The 23,318-nt window shown below is 41.3% G+C and overlaps 1 protein-coding gene across 1 annotated transcript in view; it reads right to left on the minus strand.

The window, feature by feature from the left end:
- slit3 (slit homolog 3 (Drosophila)) overlaps nucleotides 1-23,318 on the minus strand; it is a 265,906-nt gene that overhangs the window by 29,233 nt on the left and 213,355 nt on the right. Inside the window, 12 exon segments of the mRNA XM_073486879.1 lie at nucleotides 64-188; nucleotides 1,618-1,698; nucleotides 1,830-1,912; nucleotides 2,009-2,080; nucleotides 6,944-7,015; nucleotides 8,734-8,805; nucleotides 8,950-9,018; nucleotides 11,488-11,620; nucleotides 16,571-16,734; nucleotides 19,988-20,131; nucleotides 21,246-21,389; nucleotides 23,067-23,141. Coding sequence (XP_073342980.1) covers nucleotides 64-188; nucleotides 1,618-1,698; nucleotides 1,830-1,912; nucleotides 2,009-2,080; nucleotides 6,944-7,015; nucleotides 8,734-8,805; nucleotides 8,950-9,018; nucleotides 11,488-11,620; nucleotides 16,571-16,734; nucleotides 19,988-20,131; nucleotides 21,246-21,389; nucleotides 23,067-23,141 — 1,234 coding nt within the window.

Raw genomic sequence — 23,318 nt, forward strand, 5'->3', positions numbered from 1 at the left:
AATATTTTGCGTCAACCGAAACCTCAGGTGATCCTCTCTCTCTGCTGCTGCCTGGTGTCTCACCTTGAATCCATACGGACAGGTGCAGTGGTAGGATCCAGTAGCATCGGACACACAGGTGCCGTTATTTTGGCAGGGTGCTGCCAGGCAGGGGGCGCACTTCGACATCAGGCTGATATCTACTGGACCTGAGAAAGAGAACAGAAACAGTAAGATATTTAGTCATTAGTCACACATTCATAGTAGTTTCTTATATTTTATTGTCTATTTAATGTTAGTTAATGTCTTTATCTGTCGTGCACTTTAATGTTTACTTTAGTGTTAGGAAATGTCTTGTCTTCATCTGTTGTGCTTGTGCACTTTATTTCTCTCACCGTGGGATAGTGAGAAACGTCTTTTCGATTACTCTGTATGTCTGGTACATGTGGAGAAATTGACAATAAAAACTTGAAACCTTGAAACCTTGAAAATATTGTGCTGTAAGGTGCTCACACAGAAAGAGCCTTACAGGATAAGCAAATAAGAGCTTAGGAGACCAATAAATGTGATTTATTTTAGAGGGTAGGAAGCAAGAGGAAGTGGAAGAGGAAGGGACTATTTGATTGAGTGTAATGGTTTGGTAGAAGTGGAGTCCTGGGGCAGGTAAAGTTAAAGGTCAGCTGCTCCTGTACTCTGTTCTCTGTGAGTGAAATACAACCAAAGGGAAGGGTATTTCTGTTCCTACTTCTTTATCTGTGAACATAAGAAATCTCCTGTAACACATCCAACAGCATGAACAACACCCATTTTAAATATTATAATATATAAATAATATTGTTTGATACGTAAATCTTGTAGTGCGGCAAGTCAGTTTTCAGATATAAGCAGCTTAAGCTTGGGGGAAAATCAAAGTGGCTCACTTGAAATAAAAATGTTCCACTCCTAATTTTAGCTCAATATTATCACATGTACATTATTAACGTGTACATTATTAACGTGTACATTATTAACGTGATCAAAGTTTGTGATTTTCATAATCTGCAGGGTTTTTGGACAATGGGAGGAAAACCAAAAACACCCAGAAAGTGCACAAAAAGACCACTTAGTCCACTGAGTTATGTTCAAACTCAGAGCCCTCTTGGTGTCAGACGACTGCACTTACCACTTATCTGCAATTCACATAATCATGTAAATATAAAACCACTGGCAGCCATCCTCAACTAACACCACTTGCCAGCAGACTGCATTAAGACAAAACCCAGACGAGTGGAAGGGAAGTAAACCGGACAATTTTTAGACACTACAAGGTCGTGGGGATAAAATACTTGTAATACAATGTAAACAAGAAAGAATCAAACCTCTTAAAATCTGGACTTTGCTGGGATAATGTGACAGTGATGGAAAAGACAGACTGTAACTGCTCAGGTGACGTAGAAAGTCAGAACTGATTCACTCTCAGTATGATTGAATTTGACATGATTCTTGCTGCCACTTATTGCTCTTTCAAACACCTTTCAGTGCACTAATCTCTCTGAATCCAGGGATTAACCCGGCGCTAACACAGGTCGACACTGATATGTATGTACAAATAATAGGATGTACTGTAGCAGTGAGCAGAATAAAGAGGAGACTATTCACCTTTACACTGAAATCTGTTGAGTGGCGTTGTGAGCAGCAGTCTGTCGGCCATGTCGGGAGGTCCGGTACAACGAGCGATGCCTACAAAAGCAACACTTAGTTGACATCAACAGCATCTTCTCTTGAACACAGTGTGAGATGTGTGTAACAGAAAATGTAAAACTGGGACGCAGGTGCTTTAATGGAATATAGATTGTGGTTTTTCTTTTTACCAGGTTCTTTAAAGCCGGCCTTCACCCACTGAGAGAGCCAGCGCAGGTCACAGTTACAGTACAGGGGGTTAGCGCCGAGAGCCCTTGAGACACACGCACATACAATTACAAGTAGAATCAACACCACTTAAACACACACACACACACACGCACACAGATTTATATGGGGCTGCACTTACAGGTGGGACAGAGAGGTGAGGTGGTTGAAAGCTCCTTCTGGTATGGTTGAAAGGTCGTTACCGTGGAGAGTGCTGGAGGAGAGATAAAGAGAAGGAACAAAAAAGAGTGTCTATGAATATTAAAACACAAAACTGACCTCCTTACAAAGTCAAGAGGTGACTTTTTTGACCCGTTGTTAATTTTAATGTGAAGTTAATTAATTTGATGAAGTATTCAGTGTTTCTTTGTAATCTCACTTTTTGCAGCAAGGACAGGAACTTACGACTCATACTATGACTAATGCTCGTAATGCTATGATACACTTCACTTGGTAACACTTTATAATAACCATAATTAATAAATGGTAGTTATAGTTAATTGAATAATTGATAAAAGTTGGTGTGAGCATTATTTTCTTATTAAAATGAGTGTTGAATAGCTCTGTACTCCAACAGTAACACGTGTCTCTCCTCCCCCTGCTCATGCCCTCAAAGAGAGAAGAAATATTCTGGTATCCCTGCCCACTTTATCCAACTTCATAAAGAGGCGGTCATGTCTGTCAGGATCCTTTTGCTTTTGGTACCTACAACCAACTAATATCAGCGCTACCGGTGACGGCTTATGCTACCAAAAAAAGGCCAAGAGATGATATACGCTTGAAAAAGAAAGATGTCGTGCAAGTGTGGCGACGTAGAGAGGAGGGAGGGGATTGCTGAAAGATACCTGAAATGACGACGATGCAGTGTAAATGTTTATAATCATCAGCTGCAACTTTTTAATGGCCATCCAAATAATGTTTATTGATGGACTACACAGTATTTAATAGCCATTTACAAAGTATTATAGACACCCGTTGCAACTTTACAATAAACAATTGCTTACTAAATGATTTATAAAGTATTTCATTGTTTGTTAATAGTTTAGTTAAATTTACTACAAATTTACCATTTATTAATGAGTGTTACATTTACTTGAGTTTTTCCATTTCATGCCACTTCATACTTCTACTTCACTACCTTTAATATGAAATATTGCACTTTTCTCTCATGAACATTTATTTGACAGTTAAATTACTTTTTAAATAACAGTAACATGTGATATGCTGCAGTGTTTTATTACTAAAATACCCACTAGTATTGGCTCCACACTTCAGAACTACAACATTAAAATACTCTTTAAAAACAGAATAATATTATTTTCTAAAATAATATAACACTATGAAAGGACAACGTTAACTTTTAATACCTCAAGTAAATTTAGCTGGTAATACTTCTCTACTTGTATTGAAGTAACAATGTGAATTATAGACTTTTAAAGGAGTATTTTTAGACTATGGTATCCCTACTTTCACTTCTTGTACAGGTATGAACACAGATTTTTTTCTGGTGTGTAGCATGTCTATTCTACCTTATTTATTTGAGTTTATTTTCTATTTTATTCTATTTTATTTCTCTCTTAGTCTCGTACCTCGCGCTGCCACTTTATGTTATTGTTTACACGCTGTTTGTTTCCTTGTGCTGCCGTGTCGATTGAATTCCTCCCACAGGGGCTCAATAAAGGTACATCTTATCTTATCTTATCTTATACTACTACTGTACTCTATACAGCTGCTAGTATGCACTGACTGGTCTATACTTAGGTCAAAATGTTGATGCTGTATTAAAGGTCTGCCTATAGACGACAACTGATTTTACAAGACATATCTAAACAAGCCTGCTGCCTCACATCCATATCAGATGTAAATGAAATCGACAGCCCGGCTGCCTAATACGTGATTTTCAGCTAAACTAATACACCAACCCTGACTAGCTGCATGCTAAATTATTTAAATTATTTGTGGTTCCTCAGCTGCAGACGCACCATCATCCCCTTCCATAATGGAAAATAAATAAAATATTTATGAAAGAATAACACAAAATAAACAGAAAGCTTATTTTCATTGTTGGGCAATAAAGCTTGTCCTGGTCTCTGAATGGAATATAAACTGTCTCATATGGTCATCTGGCAGACTACAGTGTGTGTGTGTGTGTGTGTGCATGTCCATGTGCATGTGCATGTGCGTGCTTGTGTGTGTGTGTGTGTGTGTGTGTGACACGGGGACAAACTGCAGGCTGTGATGTGTATCGGTGGGAGCGTGTGCATTTCTGTTTTGTGCCTCTGGGTTTTCTTTGCATGTGTGTGTGTGTGTGTGTGTGTGTGTGTTTAGAGGTGTGTGTCTGAAACTTTTGTCTCCAAGGCTCACAGACTGTAGTGTGTGTGTGTGTGTGTGTGTGTGTGTGTGTGTGTGTGTGTCCTTTGTGTCTCGCAATCTGAGTTTGTCTCGCCATCTGAGTGTGTTGCCTGCTGGATATAAGTTCACATTCCATTAGAGCGAAGGGCTGTAGCAGGGGACAGCTATCAAACCGCCACTATTGGAAAAGTGTATGTGTGTGCGTGTGTATGTTTGTGTGCATAATTCAGTGTGCGCACGTTCAGGTCAGTGTGTACCAGAGTGCATGCAAGTGTACAAGTGTGTGTGTGTGTGTGCCTGCGCAGTTTTATGTGTTTGCGTGCATGTGTGTGTTTGTGCATCTATGTTCGGTGGTCTAACAGCCCCCGCGTAAAGGCTGGCCCAGAGGGGGTTGTGGGTAATGAGGAAGTGACAGTGATGGCTGCCTGGCAACCAGTTGCTATGCGGGGGCAGAGAGGGATCAGTCCCCACGGCAACATCAACTAAAATGAAAGGAAGAAAGGAGGGAAGAAACAAAAAAAAGCGATTGCTAAACTTCTGCAAGGTGAAAGCCTGTGAGGAGATACAGTCGATATATAGAGAAAAGGGCCAGAAACAAAGCTGGCTGCTCGGAGGGCACAACACTGACTTTTTCTATCGCAACAAACAATGGTGGCCAAAGAAATGTCTACAGAGAATAATGCAAGGTTAAAAAAACAAGGTAGAAGTTGTTCCAACACACTATTCAATAGAGCAAAAACTAGAAGTAGCAGCATTATCTGTACGATACAAAAAATCAATGATAATGTAGGCTTGTTTTTGAGAGGAACTAACTCAAGCAACAACAAACACTTAGAGGATTAAATAAATAAATAAGATATATTTTGGGTGGCATTGTTGTGACCACTTTCTTCTATAGAAATGATCCAGGGCTGATTATCCAGAGTAGCTGTAGAAAAGACAAACTGCAGTTGGATTCTTAGATCTGTTAACAATAGAGAAGTTCATCTCAGCTCCATCATATCAGGGCTGAGGTGCAAATATCAGAGGCGGACATTATTGTCATTTGAGTAGACAGAACTTTTATGAGACGCTGGAAATGAACTAAACACGCGCTGGAAGGCTTGTTCTTGCTGGCCTCCAGTGGTTTAACTAATCACTGTGCCACAGTGATCCACAGGTGACTATCTGGTGTGGCCATAAGTCCAGTGGAGCGCACTTCTGACCACTGAACAACACCCATCAATGATTCTGAGTGAGGTAAAACAGACTTAAACCTTTTAATCCTGTTTGATTGATTAATATATATTTCTCAGCCCAGTCGCCAGGATATAATTTTAGCACCGCCAAAATCCACAGATGTGTCCAAGGTCGACATTTGTACCAAACTTGGCATGTCATGTGGACATTATATGCCTATAAGTCACCATCACGTCAGGAGGTGCAGGGGATGGTGTTGGCGTTATTACAAGCCAACAAGGCTGCCAAGCGGCCAACCGCAGTTCGACTCACACCACTGGATATTTTTAAGGGACACCTGTTGACGTTTCCAACTGTTTGTGGCGACCAAAGTCAGAAGTCAGATCATCTCTATTCATGATTGTGGGCAACCAAAACAGGTATTTTAAGCCAGACCAAGATCTTTTTCCAAACCCTAACCAAGTGGTGTTTGTGCCTAAACCTAACCAGAGCAAAAGCACAGCGTTGTGACAAAAGAGGAAAAAGAAGAAGAAAGAAAGATGAAAATAAAACCTAAACAAACCTGAAGTTGCAACTAACTTATCTGTGGGTTTTGCAGAACTTTGCTCAGCTAACATTTATTCTGGCGATTGGGTTGATTTTTATTCCAAACATGTAAAACAAAAGAAAAAAAAAAAGCTTAAAAAAAAACAAACCTAATCAACAAATTCAATAAAGAAAATTTCAAAAACAGCAACCAGAGAGGGGGCGGCAAAAAACTGCTTTTCAGTCTGGCGTTGAGTTACTCTTTAACCACAGATTTATTAAATATACTGAGGTTAAACTGACAACCATAACTTACAATTTAAGAATCAAAAGTAAACTCTGCTGTCATTGAGCAACGATGGCGCCGCGAGTGTGTGTTCATACGTGTGTGTGTGCATCGTACACGGTACCTGTACGTTCATGTTTGTGTGTGGCTGCTCGCATGCGTGTGAGAGGATGGTCCGACAGCAATATTAATGTGCGCGCCGTGCGTGTGCGCATGTGGGCTTGTGAGACAGAGGGTGGACAACCAGATGGATGACTGAGAGAAACAGAGGCTGAAGGTCGATTCGTCAAACACAACACTGGGCAGCGAGAGAGAGAGAGAGAGAGAGAGAGAGAGAGAGAGACACAGAGAGAGAGAGAGACAGAGAGCGAGACAGAGAGAGAGAGAGACAGAGAGAGAGAGAGACAGACAGAGAGAGAGAGAGACAGAGAGCGAGACAGAGAGAGAGAGAGACAGAGAGCGAGACAGAGAGAGAGAGAGGGTCCAGAGCATGCAGATGGAGAGGGAGTATTAAAGAGGAGATGAGACATTGTCACTTTTATCTTTTTTAGTACCCTGAAACAACAAATGATCGGGTCGCCGTGACTCATTTTGTGCCTGGGTCTTAACATGGCACTCTGTCTGGCACCAGGGGAGTGATTAAACTTTGATTTAGCTCAGTACTATAACTAGCGAAGGGGGAGTGTATGAATATTGAATCCACTGCGGCACTTGAAGATGAAGCTTGCTACTCACAGCAGGCGAAGCGCCTTGAGTCCGTCGAAGGCATGAACCGGGATGCAGCGAATCTGGTTATAACTCAGGATGCTGGAAGACAGAGGACATGAACAAGGTCACAAGAATTAGATTCTGACTCAGGATGCTGTTTTATATATATATATATATATATATATATATATATATATATATATATATATATATATATATATATATATATATATATATACATGTATATATATACACTCATTCAAATGATTTTCTCTTGTCATGACTTTAACCCTGACGACATAAAAATGAATGCAGAGAGACGAGAGAATAAAGAGACAAAGACGTGGGAAGACATGAGAGATGACACAGCAGATCTGGTTTTACAATAAGTTAGTACAGACTGTACAGCTGTAGCCACTGTAGGTTAAACAAGGGGGAATAAACAAGGGAGCCACATTTCAAATTAAGGAGAACAAAAAAATGGGTAGAGGAAAAGAACTGCCAGAGGCAAAGCTGAGGCTTTTAGAAAGTCAAACTCCCAAACCACAGTAAAGATTTTCTCTTTTAAAACTGCTAATGAACCAAAAATGAAGTTTAACAATGAATGAAAGTGAAAGAGACGAAAAGTTAAGGACAGGGTCAAAAGAGATAAATGGACGTTTCAGGGTGCTATCATTATTTAAACATAATTACGCATGGAGGCGGATAATGATCCTGGTGTAAAGAGCTGACTGTTGCTGTCTGATATGTATCTTTAAGACAACAGTAACCTGGAAAATTAGTTTTCAGCAGTTTTTGGCTGATGACCCTCAACAGTGAAGTAGAGCCTCTTCATAATTACTGATTATCAAGAGGCGAAAAGGAGGAAACAATCTCATGTCCAACTTTAAGTTAACTGGTGCAAACGTTGGAGAAAGGAGCATAAAAACTGATAAATCATAAGAGAATTCGATGTGAGAACTGAAACACACTTCAACTCTTGGCGAGGTGTGATTGAGCAGAGCGTTTAACTCAGAAAGTGTTCCACAGATGCTATCTGGGGGCTAACAGTAGAGGCCTGTGGTTGCACTGGGCAGCTCCCGGGTGTGAACGAGTGCAACTCCATCAAATATGAAACGGGGCGTTGCTGGACAAGAGGAAATGTGTGTGTGTCAAATTTCCCTGGACACAGTAAAAATTGATGTAGAAATCCATCTAATAGATAAAAAAAGATTAAGTTTGTATGTAAAATGACAGTAAAGGGTTGGATAGAGAGGAATATAAGATGAGCTAAATGTAATTTAATGTAACAAGTTCGTTGAGTGAGTGACGGATGAGTGAGAGGACGCTTTTGAGAACTTTTAGAAAGCAATAAGAGGACTGGAAAGCGATACACTACATGTGTATTAGCAAAGAGATGAAAGAAGAAGACGATACAAGAGAAGCTTGAAAATGAGACGGTGAGGAGAAAATGAAAGACAGGGAGAGAGAGGAGTGAAGCGATATTTGGGGGTGAAAGGAGGACATAAGTGGAAAATCTAAAAAAGAGAAGAGAGAAAGTGAGAAAATGGGGAGGGGAGAGAAAAATGAAGACACGGACAAGAAATGGGAGAGAAAAGAAGAAGAAGCAGGAAAATATGAGAGGGAGGAGAGAAGATAGGATCGATTAATCAAAGTTAAGAGAAGAAAACACTGATTTATCTTGTGGTTTTTAACCTCACACACACACACACACACACAGTGACACGCACACACACACACACACACACATGACATCAAGATATGGGTGGGGATGTGTGTGTGTGTGGCAGGGTGTGCGCGTTGCCATGGTAACTTACAGTGTGGCCAGTTGGGTCATGTTGCTGAAGGTGTAAGAGGCCAACGTGCTGATGCTGTTGTTGCTCAGGTCCCTGTGTGGATACAAAGCATACGGTAAACGCACACAGACAAACACACACACATACAGAACATTCTGTACATATGCATGTTGGGTTTTCTAAACAGTCCGCACAAGGGTACTGTATTCTGTTCAAGGTTATGTGAATGGTACGTACACCAGTGACAGCTGCTTCAGGACTGCCAGCTCCTTGGGCACAGATGTCAGCATATTTCCCTCCAGATACCTGCGAGGAAAGGTGCATAGTTAATGTAGTATATATACACAAACATGGGCCTGTGGGGGTGAGAAAGTGGCGATATAGCACATAAAAGTTTTGGTTTTTGCAACTTCTGTCACATAAAGTGCCGGAGACATGGGACGTGAGAGGCAGATGGGAGGAGCGGGGTATGAGTTTGGGCTCAGTTGAGGTGTAGTACCTCAAATCTGTCTTTATATGGCATATTTACATTTACCAGAGGAGTGCAGAGACTTCCGTGTAATATTTTTTTTGTGTGTGTCTATGAGTGAGATCAGCTACAAACTAAACAGAGTAGAATTTACGGTGGGGTGAGTGATTTAGGAGAAAAATAGTTGATTGCTGAGTCTCATTTCCAGGTCGTCATCTTCTAAGGAATCGTTTGGCATTTTGGGAAACGCTTTTATTCGCTTAAAAAGGAGATGACTGGCTGCTTTATGTAACACAATGTAGAGCAGAATTGTGTCGGGCGCTCTTGAAAAACAGGATTAAGAGTATATCAATAACCAGAGGCAATCCAGGTACACCCAGCAAGAAGAAAAGAGCAACATTAAATATTAAAAAGCCTTTATTATAGTGGCTTAATCATTAAAACAAAAAAAAAAATCCAACATGGTTCCACCATTATCCACTAATAATGGTTATTTCATTGTTTCATTATTTGTCTCACCTGAGCCTGGTTGTTGTGTGTGTGTGTTGTGGTATTATTTCTATTAAGCTCTTGTAGTCTTACCGACCACACAAAGTGCGTTGCGGGAGCAATAACCAGTCATACACACCATCACACCATCGCAGTTTGGGGTACAGTATGTTAACCCAAACTTAAACATGCAGCGCAGGGGCTGGGGATTGGACTAACTGACCTTCCGGTTAGTGGATGACTGCTCTGTCCTGGTATGGTGGTATATTCTCATCTAACTCTAACTAAAAAAAGTGAACACAAATATGGTAGGTAATGTTTGGCATCAGACGAGTTGACCTGTTTGTGCAAATTTTGTTTTTTGACACTGTTGTTATCTCATGTTAGCTTTCACACTGATGTACAGGTGGGATCCTGTCAAAGTTACATTTTCTGCATCAGTACATGACTGTGGAAGAAGATCTCTCTGTATTCACTGGACAGCCAATCAAGATGGGACAAGATAACAAATGTCAGGGTGTGAACCTGCCCCCGCTGAGGAGGAGGAGGAGTGCAGCACTGACAACAGTTTCATTATGAAGCTTTAAAAACATATTTCAACCTTTGCAAACGTACAATATTCACCTGCTGATCCTTCAACGTCTGTGAGTGTGTGAGAAACAAGTGAACCAACATATACACTCACATACACACAAACACACTTCATGATCCATTGCTCTCTGTTCCTCTCTCGCAGGTCATAAGTAGGTCATGTGGACAGTATGATGGAGTGTCTTCTTCAGCCTGATCAATACCTAATCACTGCTATTGACCCTGCAGAGCAGCCCTATTTCACAGCGAGAGGGGTTTCTGTTCGTGTGTGTGTGTGTGCAGTTATTCACCCTCCCCACGAGAGATTTTGTTCCTACTTTCTTTTAAATTTCCTAATCTCGATTAACATTGTTTTACCCTTGTTTTATCCTACATCAGCTCTAACAATTATAGACATTTCCTTTAGTGGTCTCTTTCTTTATTACACAGAGTCCGACGTGCTTGAAATTAATGCCAAAGACAAAACAAGTAGCATCTGGAACGTGCAGGAAAATAATACGCCAAATACATGATAAAAGGTTTTAGATAACTACATATGAAGCATATTTTGTTTTTGTCTTGTCAGTGTCTTTCTAAAAAAAAAAAAGTTAAAAAGGTCACATTACTGTAAAATCCTTCACTGCTCTGGTAAATCTTTCAATAATAAAGCGGACCACGGCTTCTTTAAAGGTATCGGTGACATTTTAACATTTGGAGCTGAACATTTTTTAGAAGGAATTCATGAAACAGTTTTAAGAAAATAACCTTAGGACACTTTCTGTAATCCCAGTGTCTCCATCTGTTTTGCAATATAATGAGTTAGACAGTCAACCATGTGTTATAGATGATGTTTAAATATCTGCGGTGATTCACAGACACATAACAAACACATGAACACACAAGTACCTGAGTTACTCACTTTAAACCCATCAAGCCAAACAGAAAGTATGAAGGACGATAAGTGTGTGTGTGCGTGTGATTTTGTGTGTGGATTCACCAAATAGTTTTCTTAGTTCCCGAAGCAGCAGAGGGCAAACTGCTGCATCAGTAGTGCACTGCAGCAATGTGTCGACGGTGTGTGTTTATGTGTGTGTCTGGTTGTGACTTTACATGTTACTGGAGAGTAAGCGTCGACAAAAATGCCCCATCTCTGTTTGTGTGCATGTGGTGCGTCTGTGTATTTGAGCAAAAGCGAACGCGTACGTCTTAGTGTTTAAGTTGTGTGTGTGCGTGCATGCGTGACTCACAGCTCCGTGGTGTCCTTGGGAATGCCCTTGGGCAGAGAGTGCAGCCCTCTGTTGCTGCATCGCACCACGCCGTCTGAGCACGTGCAGACGTCAGGACAGCCAGACGCAGGAAGACAGCCATTATCCTCAGCACCTGGAGAGAGAGGGGGGGGGGAGAAAGAGATAGGGTGAGTGGGATATTCGGGAGAGACAAAGAGAAAGGAGGAGAGGGACACAGAGAAGGACAGACAAATTCAGAGAAAGACAGAGGTGAAAGAGAGGAAAAGGGAGGAGGAGATGAGACAGGTTAGGACAAAAGGTGGAAGAGAATAAAGAGAAAAGGGAGAACAAAGAGAGATAGAGAGGGACGCATACGCGATAAAGACTGAACTGTAAGTGAGGCACATGGTAAATATCACCCAACTCTGCACTCAGCACTTTTAAAGACTACATTACAATCCATATCAAATGACCAGGGGCTGCTAAAATCAGCTACATCGGTGTGTTTCAACATCTGGTTCAGGACCTGCAGGCAGGTCACTGTGATATTAAAAACTCTCAGATGATTCTGGAGAAACACTGAACAGATGTTGATAGGACGTCCTGCAACAACTTTGGAAAGTCGTGCTAATACAGTAACAAAAGGAAAGTCGTGGACTGTTCACATCCTACCAGGGCTTCCACAGAATAATCGACAAGTCAACACCAGTATTTGACACTGAGTCAGGGCAGCATCACAGCGTTTCCTTCAACATGCAACAAGTTTTCAACACATAACATTGTTATGATATAATGAGTTTTGTTTGTAATTGGCACCTACATTACATCTGACAGATTGTTACAGACCTGGGATCTGTATTAACGACAGCGATGTTGCACCAAATCACACAAAATGCTAATTTCTACATAATGTTGCTTTAAGTGACATTATATTGCATCATAGTAGGCTATTCAGAGCTTTTGAGTTGGCCCTCTGATAACAGGGTGGATATGATTTTAGCTGTTGAACATATATTTGAATTGAAAGAATTTAGAGAGAGAAAACTCCCTGCAAGCAACCATTAGCCATTTATTACATTTAAACAGTATCTCCAGCTCAGACAAGCTTGTCCTATCAGATCAGAAGTTTCACCTGACATCAAGGTTGGTCCCACTTACATCAGTTAATCCTTTATTATTGTTATTGCGTGAAAAAAAGATGATAAATCTCCTGCGATTAATCGACTGTTCGACCACTTTATGGCATTAGTTGGTGACAACTAAAATGCAGTAGTCCTGAATGCCCTACTAACTGTATGAACCAAGGTGTGAATGTCCTTCAAAAAATATGGTTTTATTATTATTATTATTATTATTATTATTATTATTATTATCATCATATATTTCACAATATTATTTTTATCTGAAAACCACTTTCATGACAAATGTCTTTATTAAAAGTGGATGGAACCTGCAACGTTCACATTTTAAGCCTTTTGCTTTATGTCTTAGATTTGACACCTTAGTCTTGCTGTAAAAAAACTGTTAAACTAAACTGAACGAACAGCTCAACTGAGGCTACGCAGCTACGTTTATTCAATGCACACATGCCGACAAACACATGGCGGGGAGAAAGAAAAGCGTGTGATTGTAATCATTTAACATGCAGAGATAAGAAGGATCAGAGGCTACAGGGTTGTTCTTGGCTTCTTCCACTTCCTTGATTGGCAGACAAAGACGCACACTGCTTTAATCTGGCTCTGCAGTATGTAAATAGCTGAGCTGTGGTCCCAAATGTAAAACAAGCTGGGTTAAAACCATAATGAAGGATAATGAAGACTGGACACTGAGCCAATCATAACACAACTGCAATCTGAGTTTGTGTCTGTGTGTGTACTTGTGTGTGTGGAGAGAGGACGAAGAACCAGGACTGAGAGAGAGTTTATGTGTTCATGCTTTTATTGTGTATTTGTGACTTTTTGTTGACACGCTGCAAAGATTCACATACTTTGCACACTCAGTGTAAGTGTATGAACACGCACACATGCTGAGTGTGGTGCACACTTAGTTTGTTAATATCTACCCCCCCTTGTCCTATGGCCATTTTCTCAGTCACTTTGTAGTTTTCTAATTGTGCTAATGTCTAAACGTCGAGTAAATGGGCGCTTACGTGCCAGTGTGTAGAGCGGTGTGTGTGAAAGAGTATATGTGTGCGTCTTATCTGATGTGTGTAGCTTGTGAGTCCACGGGGAGGTGTAGCCGTGGGCTGACTCACTCTACAGTTGGCTGATTGAACTAACATCTAAATGTGCGCTAAATATCTTCTCACAAATTCAATTAACTTTACCTTTCCCCCGGCTGCCTCTGGACAACTTAACAGTCATTTTACTCAGCTATAAATAGACCGGACATGTGGACCTTGGTTCTCTCTCTGTGTGTGTGTGGGTGTGTGTGTGTGTGTGTGTGTGTGTGTTTCTTTGCTTCTATTCTTTTAAGAACCAGTTTGAGATTTACACCTTCAGAGTTTGGACAATTTACCATCACCGCAGCACAGGTTATGTGCCCGCTGTTTGGCAGTTTGTCTGTCTGACTGTCAGCAGGATATCTTCAAACATTTAAGGATAGTTGGGCCTTGAGCCAACGAACAATTGATTGGATGTCGGTGATGATAAAGATTTCCGTCATCGAGCACTACTTTTTGACTGCGAGATAAAAAGAAAAATCAATTTTAAATTAGGTTGACAAGGTCAAAATACCTACTAACAGACATTTTGCACAAATGATTTTCAGTAGTTTTGGCGAGTGTCACCCAGTGAATTGTGGACTATCTTGAATCCTCAAGTTTGTTCATATCAAGACAAATATGACCATATCTGTATGACATGGTGGGGCTGGAGAGGATACCGTGATTGGATCTAACCGAGAACCTGAGGACAGGCCGTGGTAGTGGTAGCCACGCCTTGAGGCATACCCTACTTTATCATCTGTTTTACTCCCAACTGGACCATAAACTACAAAATTAACATCTTGTTGTATTTGTTGGTGAGAGTCTCTTCTAACTGACTAGTGTCGAGTCGCAGGCTTTAAACCCTCAAGGTCACATTTGAGCTCGGAGTTTCACAGTCCTTAAAGTCACATGGGAGTCGTTGACCCGCCCGGCCATTGTGTGTTTTGTTGGGGTCAACCGGGTCCAGGTGTAATTGGCTCTTAAGCTGTCTGGGGAGGGAACTCAGGACCGCATTGTAAGTGGCTGATTTGTGTTCATAGGCCACTTCCTCTGTTAAACGATTTCCAGTTTGATGTAGACGGCTTCTTTCATGCCTCTTTCAAACCATCAGTCCTCTCTGGCCAAAATCTGTAAGGGTTCATTCCCCCAGAGAGTATAAAGCCTGCAGCTCCCCACTAGTCAGTAAGAACTGAAGATTATCTTGGATAAGCGGTGAACTGTCTTCAAGAAACTTGAGCAAGTCCAGTTACCTTCATATAGCACTTACATATATCATGCTGTATTGAAGAAGACTTGAGACCGTAAACTCATTACTGAGTTATTAAATCAACTGAAAAGTAGGGTCATTTTCTCATAAGCTTATATACAATCTGACTCTTTTCGAAACCAGTGGAGTCGCCCCCCTGCTGGCCATTAGAAATAATGCAGGTTTAAGGCACTTCAGCACTTCTCAGACCCTAAAGCTCCATCTATACTTCATACAGTGGGTTCTTGCAGATTAATTAACATGTATGACGTGTCCGTATGCTGTATTATGTTGGTTTATATTAGAATCTGGATTAGCATAGAGTTAAGATTAAATATTTAACTCAACCACTGCGCGGTCCTCATAACGACAGAAGTACGAAGGAATTGAGTGTGTTATCAGCCATTCAAATTTCTATTTGTGCAGCTGAGTGAGTTTGAAGGTAGATGTGTGTCTGTCTCTGTGTGTGTGTGTGTGAATGCAAGATGCAAGAATGAATATTAAGATCTGATACCATCTCAGAGTTTCCTTACTTGAGCCAACCCAGCTAACTACTTTCCAAAGTCATTTTCAGTAAATGGTTGCAGCACAGCTACAGGAAATTAGAAAAGTGTAATGAATTCAAAGACACTCAGGAGGGAGAGAGAGGCTGAACGAGATGGAAAGAGAGAAAAGGGGGAGATCGAAAAGAGAAAAAAAAAAGGGGGGAGGGGGGAGAAAGGAAGGGGCAGACAGCAGAGCCAGACCACACTTTGTCTATGGCGTCAAACTTGGCGGCCTAAGTCGCTATAGGCAGGCATCGTCGTGGTAACAGCAACATCACTGTCAAAACCACAAGCTGATGTCATCTGCGTATGCTGTTTGCCAGTGGTTACTGATCATTCTGTCCTCACGATACCCTGCTGAGGATGTGCATGTGTGTGTGTGTGTGTGTGTATCTGCTGGCTTAAGATCTGGGATGATGGAAGTTTTTACAATGAGTATCTGGAAAGCTTGTTGAAGGATTCAGAGCTGAAGATTCACCCACTTCAGTCCTGTACAAACCAAAAGATCTGACCTGAAGACTTCATTGTCATATCAGTAAAAATCGCCCTCAGAACAATTTATTTTTCTTATTTTTCAGAGGGATGCAGGAATAAGGTTTTAGAGCCTGGGGCACTGTAAAAATGTAGCTCTAACACTATAAAGAGTAATCTCTGTTGCCCTTCTGCTCACCACCTGATGCTCCACTGCAGCAGAAATTTGCCCAGAAAAAAATGTTTTTCCTTCCGACCTTCATGTCTCACATTAAGACTTTAAAGAAAACTAAATTTAAAGTTATGTTAGGGCATCAGAAATGTCCTCTGAAAGGTATATCTTGGCAAATGCATTCAGTTATTGCGATGAGCAAACATGATGCAAAACCACATTTAATTTACCTTTCAATCACTCGACTCATGCTCTTATCTGTTCGGGACACATGGCTGCTGAGTGACGCGTGTCATTTGTTTCAGGTTTCAGGCTAGGACCTCTTTGGTCTCTTGACACGCCATCATTAAAGCAATGTTTCATGTGGAAGCAATGTTATTTCGAATTATTTTAAATCAAGCCGAAAAGAAAAACAGAAAAGCAAACATTTAGCTGAGTACATGCAGAGTGAGAGAGGGGCTCACCATCACATGTGAAGTCTGGGGTGGCAACGTCCTGGATGGGGATCTCCTTCAGGAAGGCTGGCTTCTGACAGCGAGGGTTCCCACTCACCACCCGGGTCTTCTTCAGCCACTGACCGAGCCAGGCCAAGTGACAATCACACACATACGGGTTGGACAGGAGGTTACTATGAAAATAAAGAGCGGCAGAGAGAAGGAAGTCATTAGCACAGGGTGAATGCAGAACTTAAGAAATGGACACTGATGTTGACAGCTTCTCAAACTTCGTGTTGCTGCACAATCGTTGTAAAAATTATTCCACAACATAATGAATTCATCCTGGCAAAATGATGCACATTGAAATCTAAATGTTTTCCCTGAGTTTTACCCTCATAAATAAAATATTGAGGCAGAATTTCTGCGAGTGAGCAGATGCCATCCGTCGAGACAACCTGCACTCACTACAGATTGACAGACAGGACTGTGGCTGTGGAACAAAACCGACAACAAAACAGGAACACGAGACAAAAGAGAGAGATTATTCAGTACTAATTTCATATGCCATTCCAAATAACAATAATAACAATAATGATAGAAATTTGTATATATTTGTCTACTGTACACTGCAAACCACAAAGATATAACTGTTGTTTTTCAGTCAGTCATACACTTGAATACATTTAGACGGAAGACAAAGGGAGGCAGCGACGGAGAGGAAACAAAAGAGAGGCGAAGAGAAAAGGTTATCAGTTGTTTTTATTCATTTTGTAAAGTACAAGAGAGACGGAGAGTAAGAAAAGAAAAGGTGGCAGAGTGAGAAATCGTGAAAGAGGGGAAGAAAAGAGAAAAGGTTATCTGTACAATTTATGCGTTTTTGAATTATCTCTCATTGCATTTTTGTTGCTTTTGTAACACAGCTCATGTAATATTTATGCTGAACTGCATTTAAACTGGATGCTGTGGGAGGAGGCATCAGCAGCACATACAAGACAGGCGGGGTGCTGAAGGTAAAGCTGCTCGAGGCATCTTAACTCTGCTGGCACATCCCGGCTAGAGATGGCCAAAAAATATCAACAGTGTTGGGACACTTTCTTCTGTTGCACCCAATCATCTTATTAATATTATAAAATATAATTTTACCAAAATGTTTTGACTGGTGCAAAACAAGTTCTCTGAACTGCAACAAAAATTAGATATATTAATGAATCCTGGAAATTATCTGTTGCAGGACACTTTATAACATTCAAAACAAGTTTCATGTTAGAGGTAAATACCCTGATTTTCTTATGGAGCTGTGACATGAGGTTCTGCAACACAGTCAGTATCAACAGTATTCAGTCGGTAACAACAGGAGATGTAGAGATGCTCGTATCAGGACTTTTTGGATGTTTTGCAGGACGGCAGACAGCAAACTTAACACCATACTTCAGGATGGGAGAGGGAGGGAAATTCACCAGACTCCATTATAAAATTGCTCAATTTTGTGAGTTGTTGAGTTAGGAGAAACTTTATCAACTTTGTGAAATGCTTTCTATGACAAATTCTTGATAATTTGGACCCTTGTAAACTCGGCATATGTTAACATTAAATTCCTTCTTTCTTTGTGTAAAAAACGTTGTGTAAGTTTGTTCCAGCGATGTACTTGTTTATTTGCATATAGAGTGGGGAAGTGAGATCCGATCACAACGGGTCACTTGTTTGTTCTTGCTGCAACCTCGAGTGGTCATAGTGATTATTACGGCAGCAAAAGAGGAAGTCAGGCGAAGTTAAAGAGCAAAACAGGCCATGTAGGAAGGTGGTAGAGGACGGTGGATGGAATAAGATCCACGTTCGTGCCTTTGTCCTAACAAAACTGCGACCGCATGACGAAGGTCCAGTATGTGTGTTGCTGGTACGCTGCGGCAGTAATATTGTTTTGGGTACACTGACATACGTCATTTTGGGAGCCACTTGCCAATTAATCTATTTAGTTTTTAGGTATGAGGATGGGTTTTTCTACCTCCCACTGACAGGACAGTATAATCTTAGGGAATTATACTTTAGCAGTATATCCACAGCTGTATTAAAACGTCTCTCTAATGATGACAGCGTGCCTCAGAAATGTGTCAGGAGATGTCCAAGTGGCACGTTGCCTCTCACTGTGTCTGCTGAACTAATAAACCTGAAGGTTGCTGTTTGTGCTACAATATTAATGGTGTGCTGCTATAGATAGGGACGAGTTATTTCCTCATTTCCTTGTAATGAATTGACCTCACTGCATGGCAACGAGACCTAAGCTTAATCCCTTCCTTCCTTTTCAATGTGTTAATCTTTTAATTAAATGGACAAACTCTATTGGGAAACAATGCACTAAAAATGGAGACAGATATTGGAAATAGTAGGAGCGAGAGAGAAAGAGAGGAGAGATAAAGACCTGAGCAGAGGAAGTGTAAAGAACAGAAACACGAGAAATAAGAATTATCCATCTTTCTTTCATGCCAAACAGCAGGCAGGTGCTGCATACAAAAACAAGCGTTATTAATACTACAAGGCCAATGAAACAAACGAATAGTGAAAAATGACAGGGACGAGGGTAATATTTTTGTAGTGATGATCACCGACAGCCCCACTGAGCAAACCTGAGTTTATACAACAATGCATCCACCCATCCATCCCCCCTCTCTTTGTTTCCTTTGCCTTTCCTCCCAAAAGACTCAAGTTGAAACTTGAATCAAAGATGACAGGTACACAGCAGGACAGCGAGCGAGAACAAAATGCAGAACAAAGGAAGGAAGCACGGAGGAGAAGAAAGAAGACAGAGGAGAGGATGACAGCAGACTGTCTTTCTGGCTCGGCATGTATAACAATATAAAAAACAACCTGTAATGTTTTATTGAAATGAGAAAATCTATTTTTCACATCTGGGTGGTCAGAACATTGAGGACACACAAAACCAAACACACACATAACATTAAAGAATATGGCATCCAAGAAATCGTTTCCTGTCCGTAGCAGGTGTGTACATCTTTGGGTCTGCAGAGATGCTCGTGTGTGTCCGTGTGTGTGTGTGTGTGCCTGGCTGTGCAGATGCAGAGATATATTTAGCTTTGACAACAAATGTCCTGGGATCCAGACCAATCTAGTCGATAATGATGGAGAGCATCTGTGAGGAGAACACTGTCCAGAGAGCAACATGTGTGCAAATGTGTGTGTGTTGCATGGCAGATAACTCCAGCAGCAGGACTGGACTTTGAAAAATTAGAGTACTGAGAGAAAGACAGGGAGAAAGAGGCAAAGACAAAAGAGTGGCGTAGATTTGAGCCAGATTTGAGAGTTGACAGAAGGAGATTGTAGCGCACGTTGAAAGATAGTGAGAATAATGAGATTGAAATGGAAATAAAAATAAATAAATAGAAAAATAAGCACGAGAAAGAGGAAGAAAAGCATTCAGCTATTACTCACATGGTTGACAGAGAGTGCAGGGTGGAGAAGGCTCCCGGGGCGATGCTGGAGATCCTGTTGTCGTACAGTGACAGCAGACGCACAGAGCTCAGACCAGTAAACGTACTGTTGTCGATGCAGCTGATCTGGTTGCTCCGCAGCATTCTGGAAACACACAGATTATATTTTTATATATTTAGTGAATGAAAGCTAAAAATGTACTGTTTGCACTTTTTGTTTGACCTTGAAGACTTCAGATTACAATCAAATCTAGTCTTTTAAGCATTCACCTAAGACTCTCATGCTTATCGCCCAAATCTTAAAGTTGATTATTCTCTTCATTTGCTTTTACTCGAGGTATGCCTTTTGACAGTGTTTGTCCTGAGAAGAAACGTGGCTAATGAAACATCTCGTCTATGAATGAAAAATACCAAATTTACATATTTTGACTGTGTATGAAACAAACAAAAGGCAGCCGAAGAGGATAAAAGAACAAAACCTATAATGACATGGACCAAAGATAAAACAGAGAGCAGAGCTAAATTCAAACCAGTCCCCATAGGACAACTGTGACAGAGTCTGCAATATGACATTAGCTTTTGACATGCATTCATGTGGGACCAGGCTAACTGAGTTAGTTAGCATTAGCCATCTCTGGGACAGGCTAACCTAGTTAGCAAGGCTATTACTGGAGCAGGGAGCCTCTTAACATAATACAGAGACAGCCATGATGCCATTAGAGAGTCATTAGCCGGCATATATATACATGATAGCATTAGCTAGTCATTACTGAGCATACACAGACAACATTAGCTCATGATTTCGTACACTATCCTGTAACCCCTAATTGGACGCTAGCCTATTTACGATGGGAGCCCAAATGAGAGGAGCAACAATATGCTGTCATTAGCCTTGATTTCAGGGTGAGGGAGTAAACAGTCCTGGTGCTCTCTCTTTAGTATGGAGAAGTTAAAGTTTATGAAGTCCACCATTAGTTAGATACTTACACAAGTCACTGTCTGCACTGCAAAAACTCAAAATGTAATAGAGTATACTACCATTGGCAGATTTGTTTTACTTATTACAAGCAAAAACGCCCTGTAGTTATTATTTTTTACTTATTTGAAGTGGCACTTTTTTCCAGTGTGCATGGTTTAATAGCTAGCAGTCACAACCATGACAACTCCTGCTGGTCATTTTGCAGAAAAAATAGCAATCAAATCCATGAACATTATCTGAACACAATAAACCACACACACGCAGTGTAAACACGACTTACAGAGTCTTCAGGCCGATGAGGCCTCTGAACATGCGTCCCTGCAGTCCGGTCAGCTTGTTCCCGGTCAGCAGCAGCTCCAGAACTCCACCCGCTCCATCAAACGTACCTTCGCGAATGTCCCTCAGCTTGTTGTTGCTGAGGTTGCTGCAGTGGTCAAAGAAATTATTATTAACAGATTTGTTTTTCATATAAAGATGTTCTGCTTGTTTTTGTTTTCATTTCAGTCCACGCAGATTAACCTATGAAGTCATAACCGTGCAAACAAACAGAGATGAAAAAAGACATATAACTAAAGTAATCAATCGTGTCCTTTAACACATAAACGTTATCTCTTTTCTCTTTCTTCATGTCCTCGTACAGCAGATATTCTTTCAACAGCTTACAGCCCTCGTCATAACTCTCAAAGCACAACACACACACAGACACACATAAAAGTAAATGAGACAAGTGGTCACAGACAACTGGAAATGATTGCTATCTCTCTTCCTCGCACGCACAATGAGAAAAAAATTAAAATGAAAAGAGAGCGTTTGGCCACAGAGACAATAACTTGAGATGATAGCTATCACAACCGCTGTAGCTTTCATTCATGGCTAGTTTTGTGTTTCATCTTATCAGCTTTCTGAGAGAGGAAAGGAGAGGAGAGGAGAGGAGAGGAGAGGAGAGGAGAGGAGAGGAGAGGAGAGGAGAGGAGAGGAGAGGAGAGGAGAGGAGAGGAGGGGGAGCGGAGGAGAGGAGAGGAGAGGAGAGGAGAGGGGAGGAGAGGAGAGGAGAGGAGAGGAGAGGAGAGGAGAGGAGAGGAGAGAGGAGAGGAGAGGAGAGGAGAGGAGAGAGGAGAGAGGAGAGGAGAGGAGAGGAGAGGGACAAAAAAATGATGATTGAGGACAAACTTTGACTAAAATGGAAAGTAGCAGAGCAGATGCGAGGATAAGAGGAAATGTGAGGTGAGGTGAGGAGAGAAGAGGAGGAGATGAAGGAGAGAGGGAAGGAATTGAGAGAAGGAAAATGGAAATGAGTGCTAGCCAATCTATATCGTCAGTGACACTGCTAGATGGTTAGCAATTTCCTCTCCAATAAATCAACTGCTGGTCTCTGCTCTGTCTTTCTCTATCTCACTCTGACACACACACAAACACACACACACACGCACGCACACACACACACACACACACACACACACACACACACACACACACACACACACACACACACACACACACACACACACACCTCAAGTAGATAAGGACTGACTGTAAATCTGAACCGAAGGCCCATCTTCTATTTCGATTTAATATTCGCTTCCTCCAAACCTCCCACCCACACTTCCTTCCTCTCCATCTCCCTCTGTCCCATCCTCTTGCACGTCTTCAGCCACTCCTCTCCCCCCGTCCCTCGCCCGTGTCTCGCTCATTTTCCCGTCTGTCCTCTTTGCACGCACTTGTTTTGGCACTTTTCTTCCTGTCCTCCTTCCTTTCTTTTCTCTCTATCACCTTTTTCCTCCTTCCTATTTAGCTTGTAGCTCTTCTTGCATCCTTTATCTCTGTCCCTCCACCTCCATCCATCTGTTCTCATCCATCTTTACTCATTTCAGTCATCTTGTAATTGCAATGTTTGTCCCGTCTTCGTCTATTACCAATGTTTAGAACAGGGAAAAGGAAGCAAAAGGGAAAAAGGGAAATGTGTATCCCAAACATCCAAACAGATTCTACTCCCATAAACAAGATCCCCATCTCCCTCTTCGCTTCCATGTATGGTCTTCTTCATCTCAAAAGAAAAACAAAAACCCCTGGCCATGAAAAAAGGAAAAAAAAGTATACGTACATCTTTCTTAAGTTAGGCAACTTCTTAAACGTCCCTGCAGCCTCCAGGACCGTAATTTCATTGTCGTTTAACCTCCTGCAGAGAGAAACGATGGAGAAAGGGAGTCACACATTTATTCTTTCATGAAGGGAAAACTGCTCCGAAGTCAACACGCCAGCATGGGAGGAATGACCGTGTGAAGGTTAAGAGGCCTTTAGTGACTGTTGAAGTATGATGCGGAACAAAACCAGAGGAGGGTAGGGAAAAATAACT

The sequence above is a fragment of the Pagrus major genome, chromosome 18, assembly GCF_040436345.1.
Source record: "Pagrus major chromosome 18, Pma_NU_1.0".
NCBI classification, from domain to species: domain Eukaryota; kingdom Metazoa; phylum Chordata; class Actinopteri; order Spariformes; family Sparidae; genus Pagrus; species Pagrus major.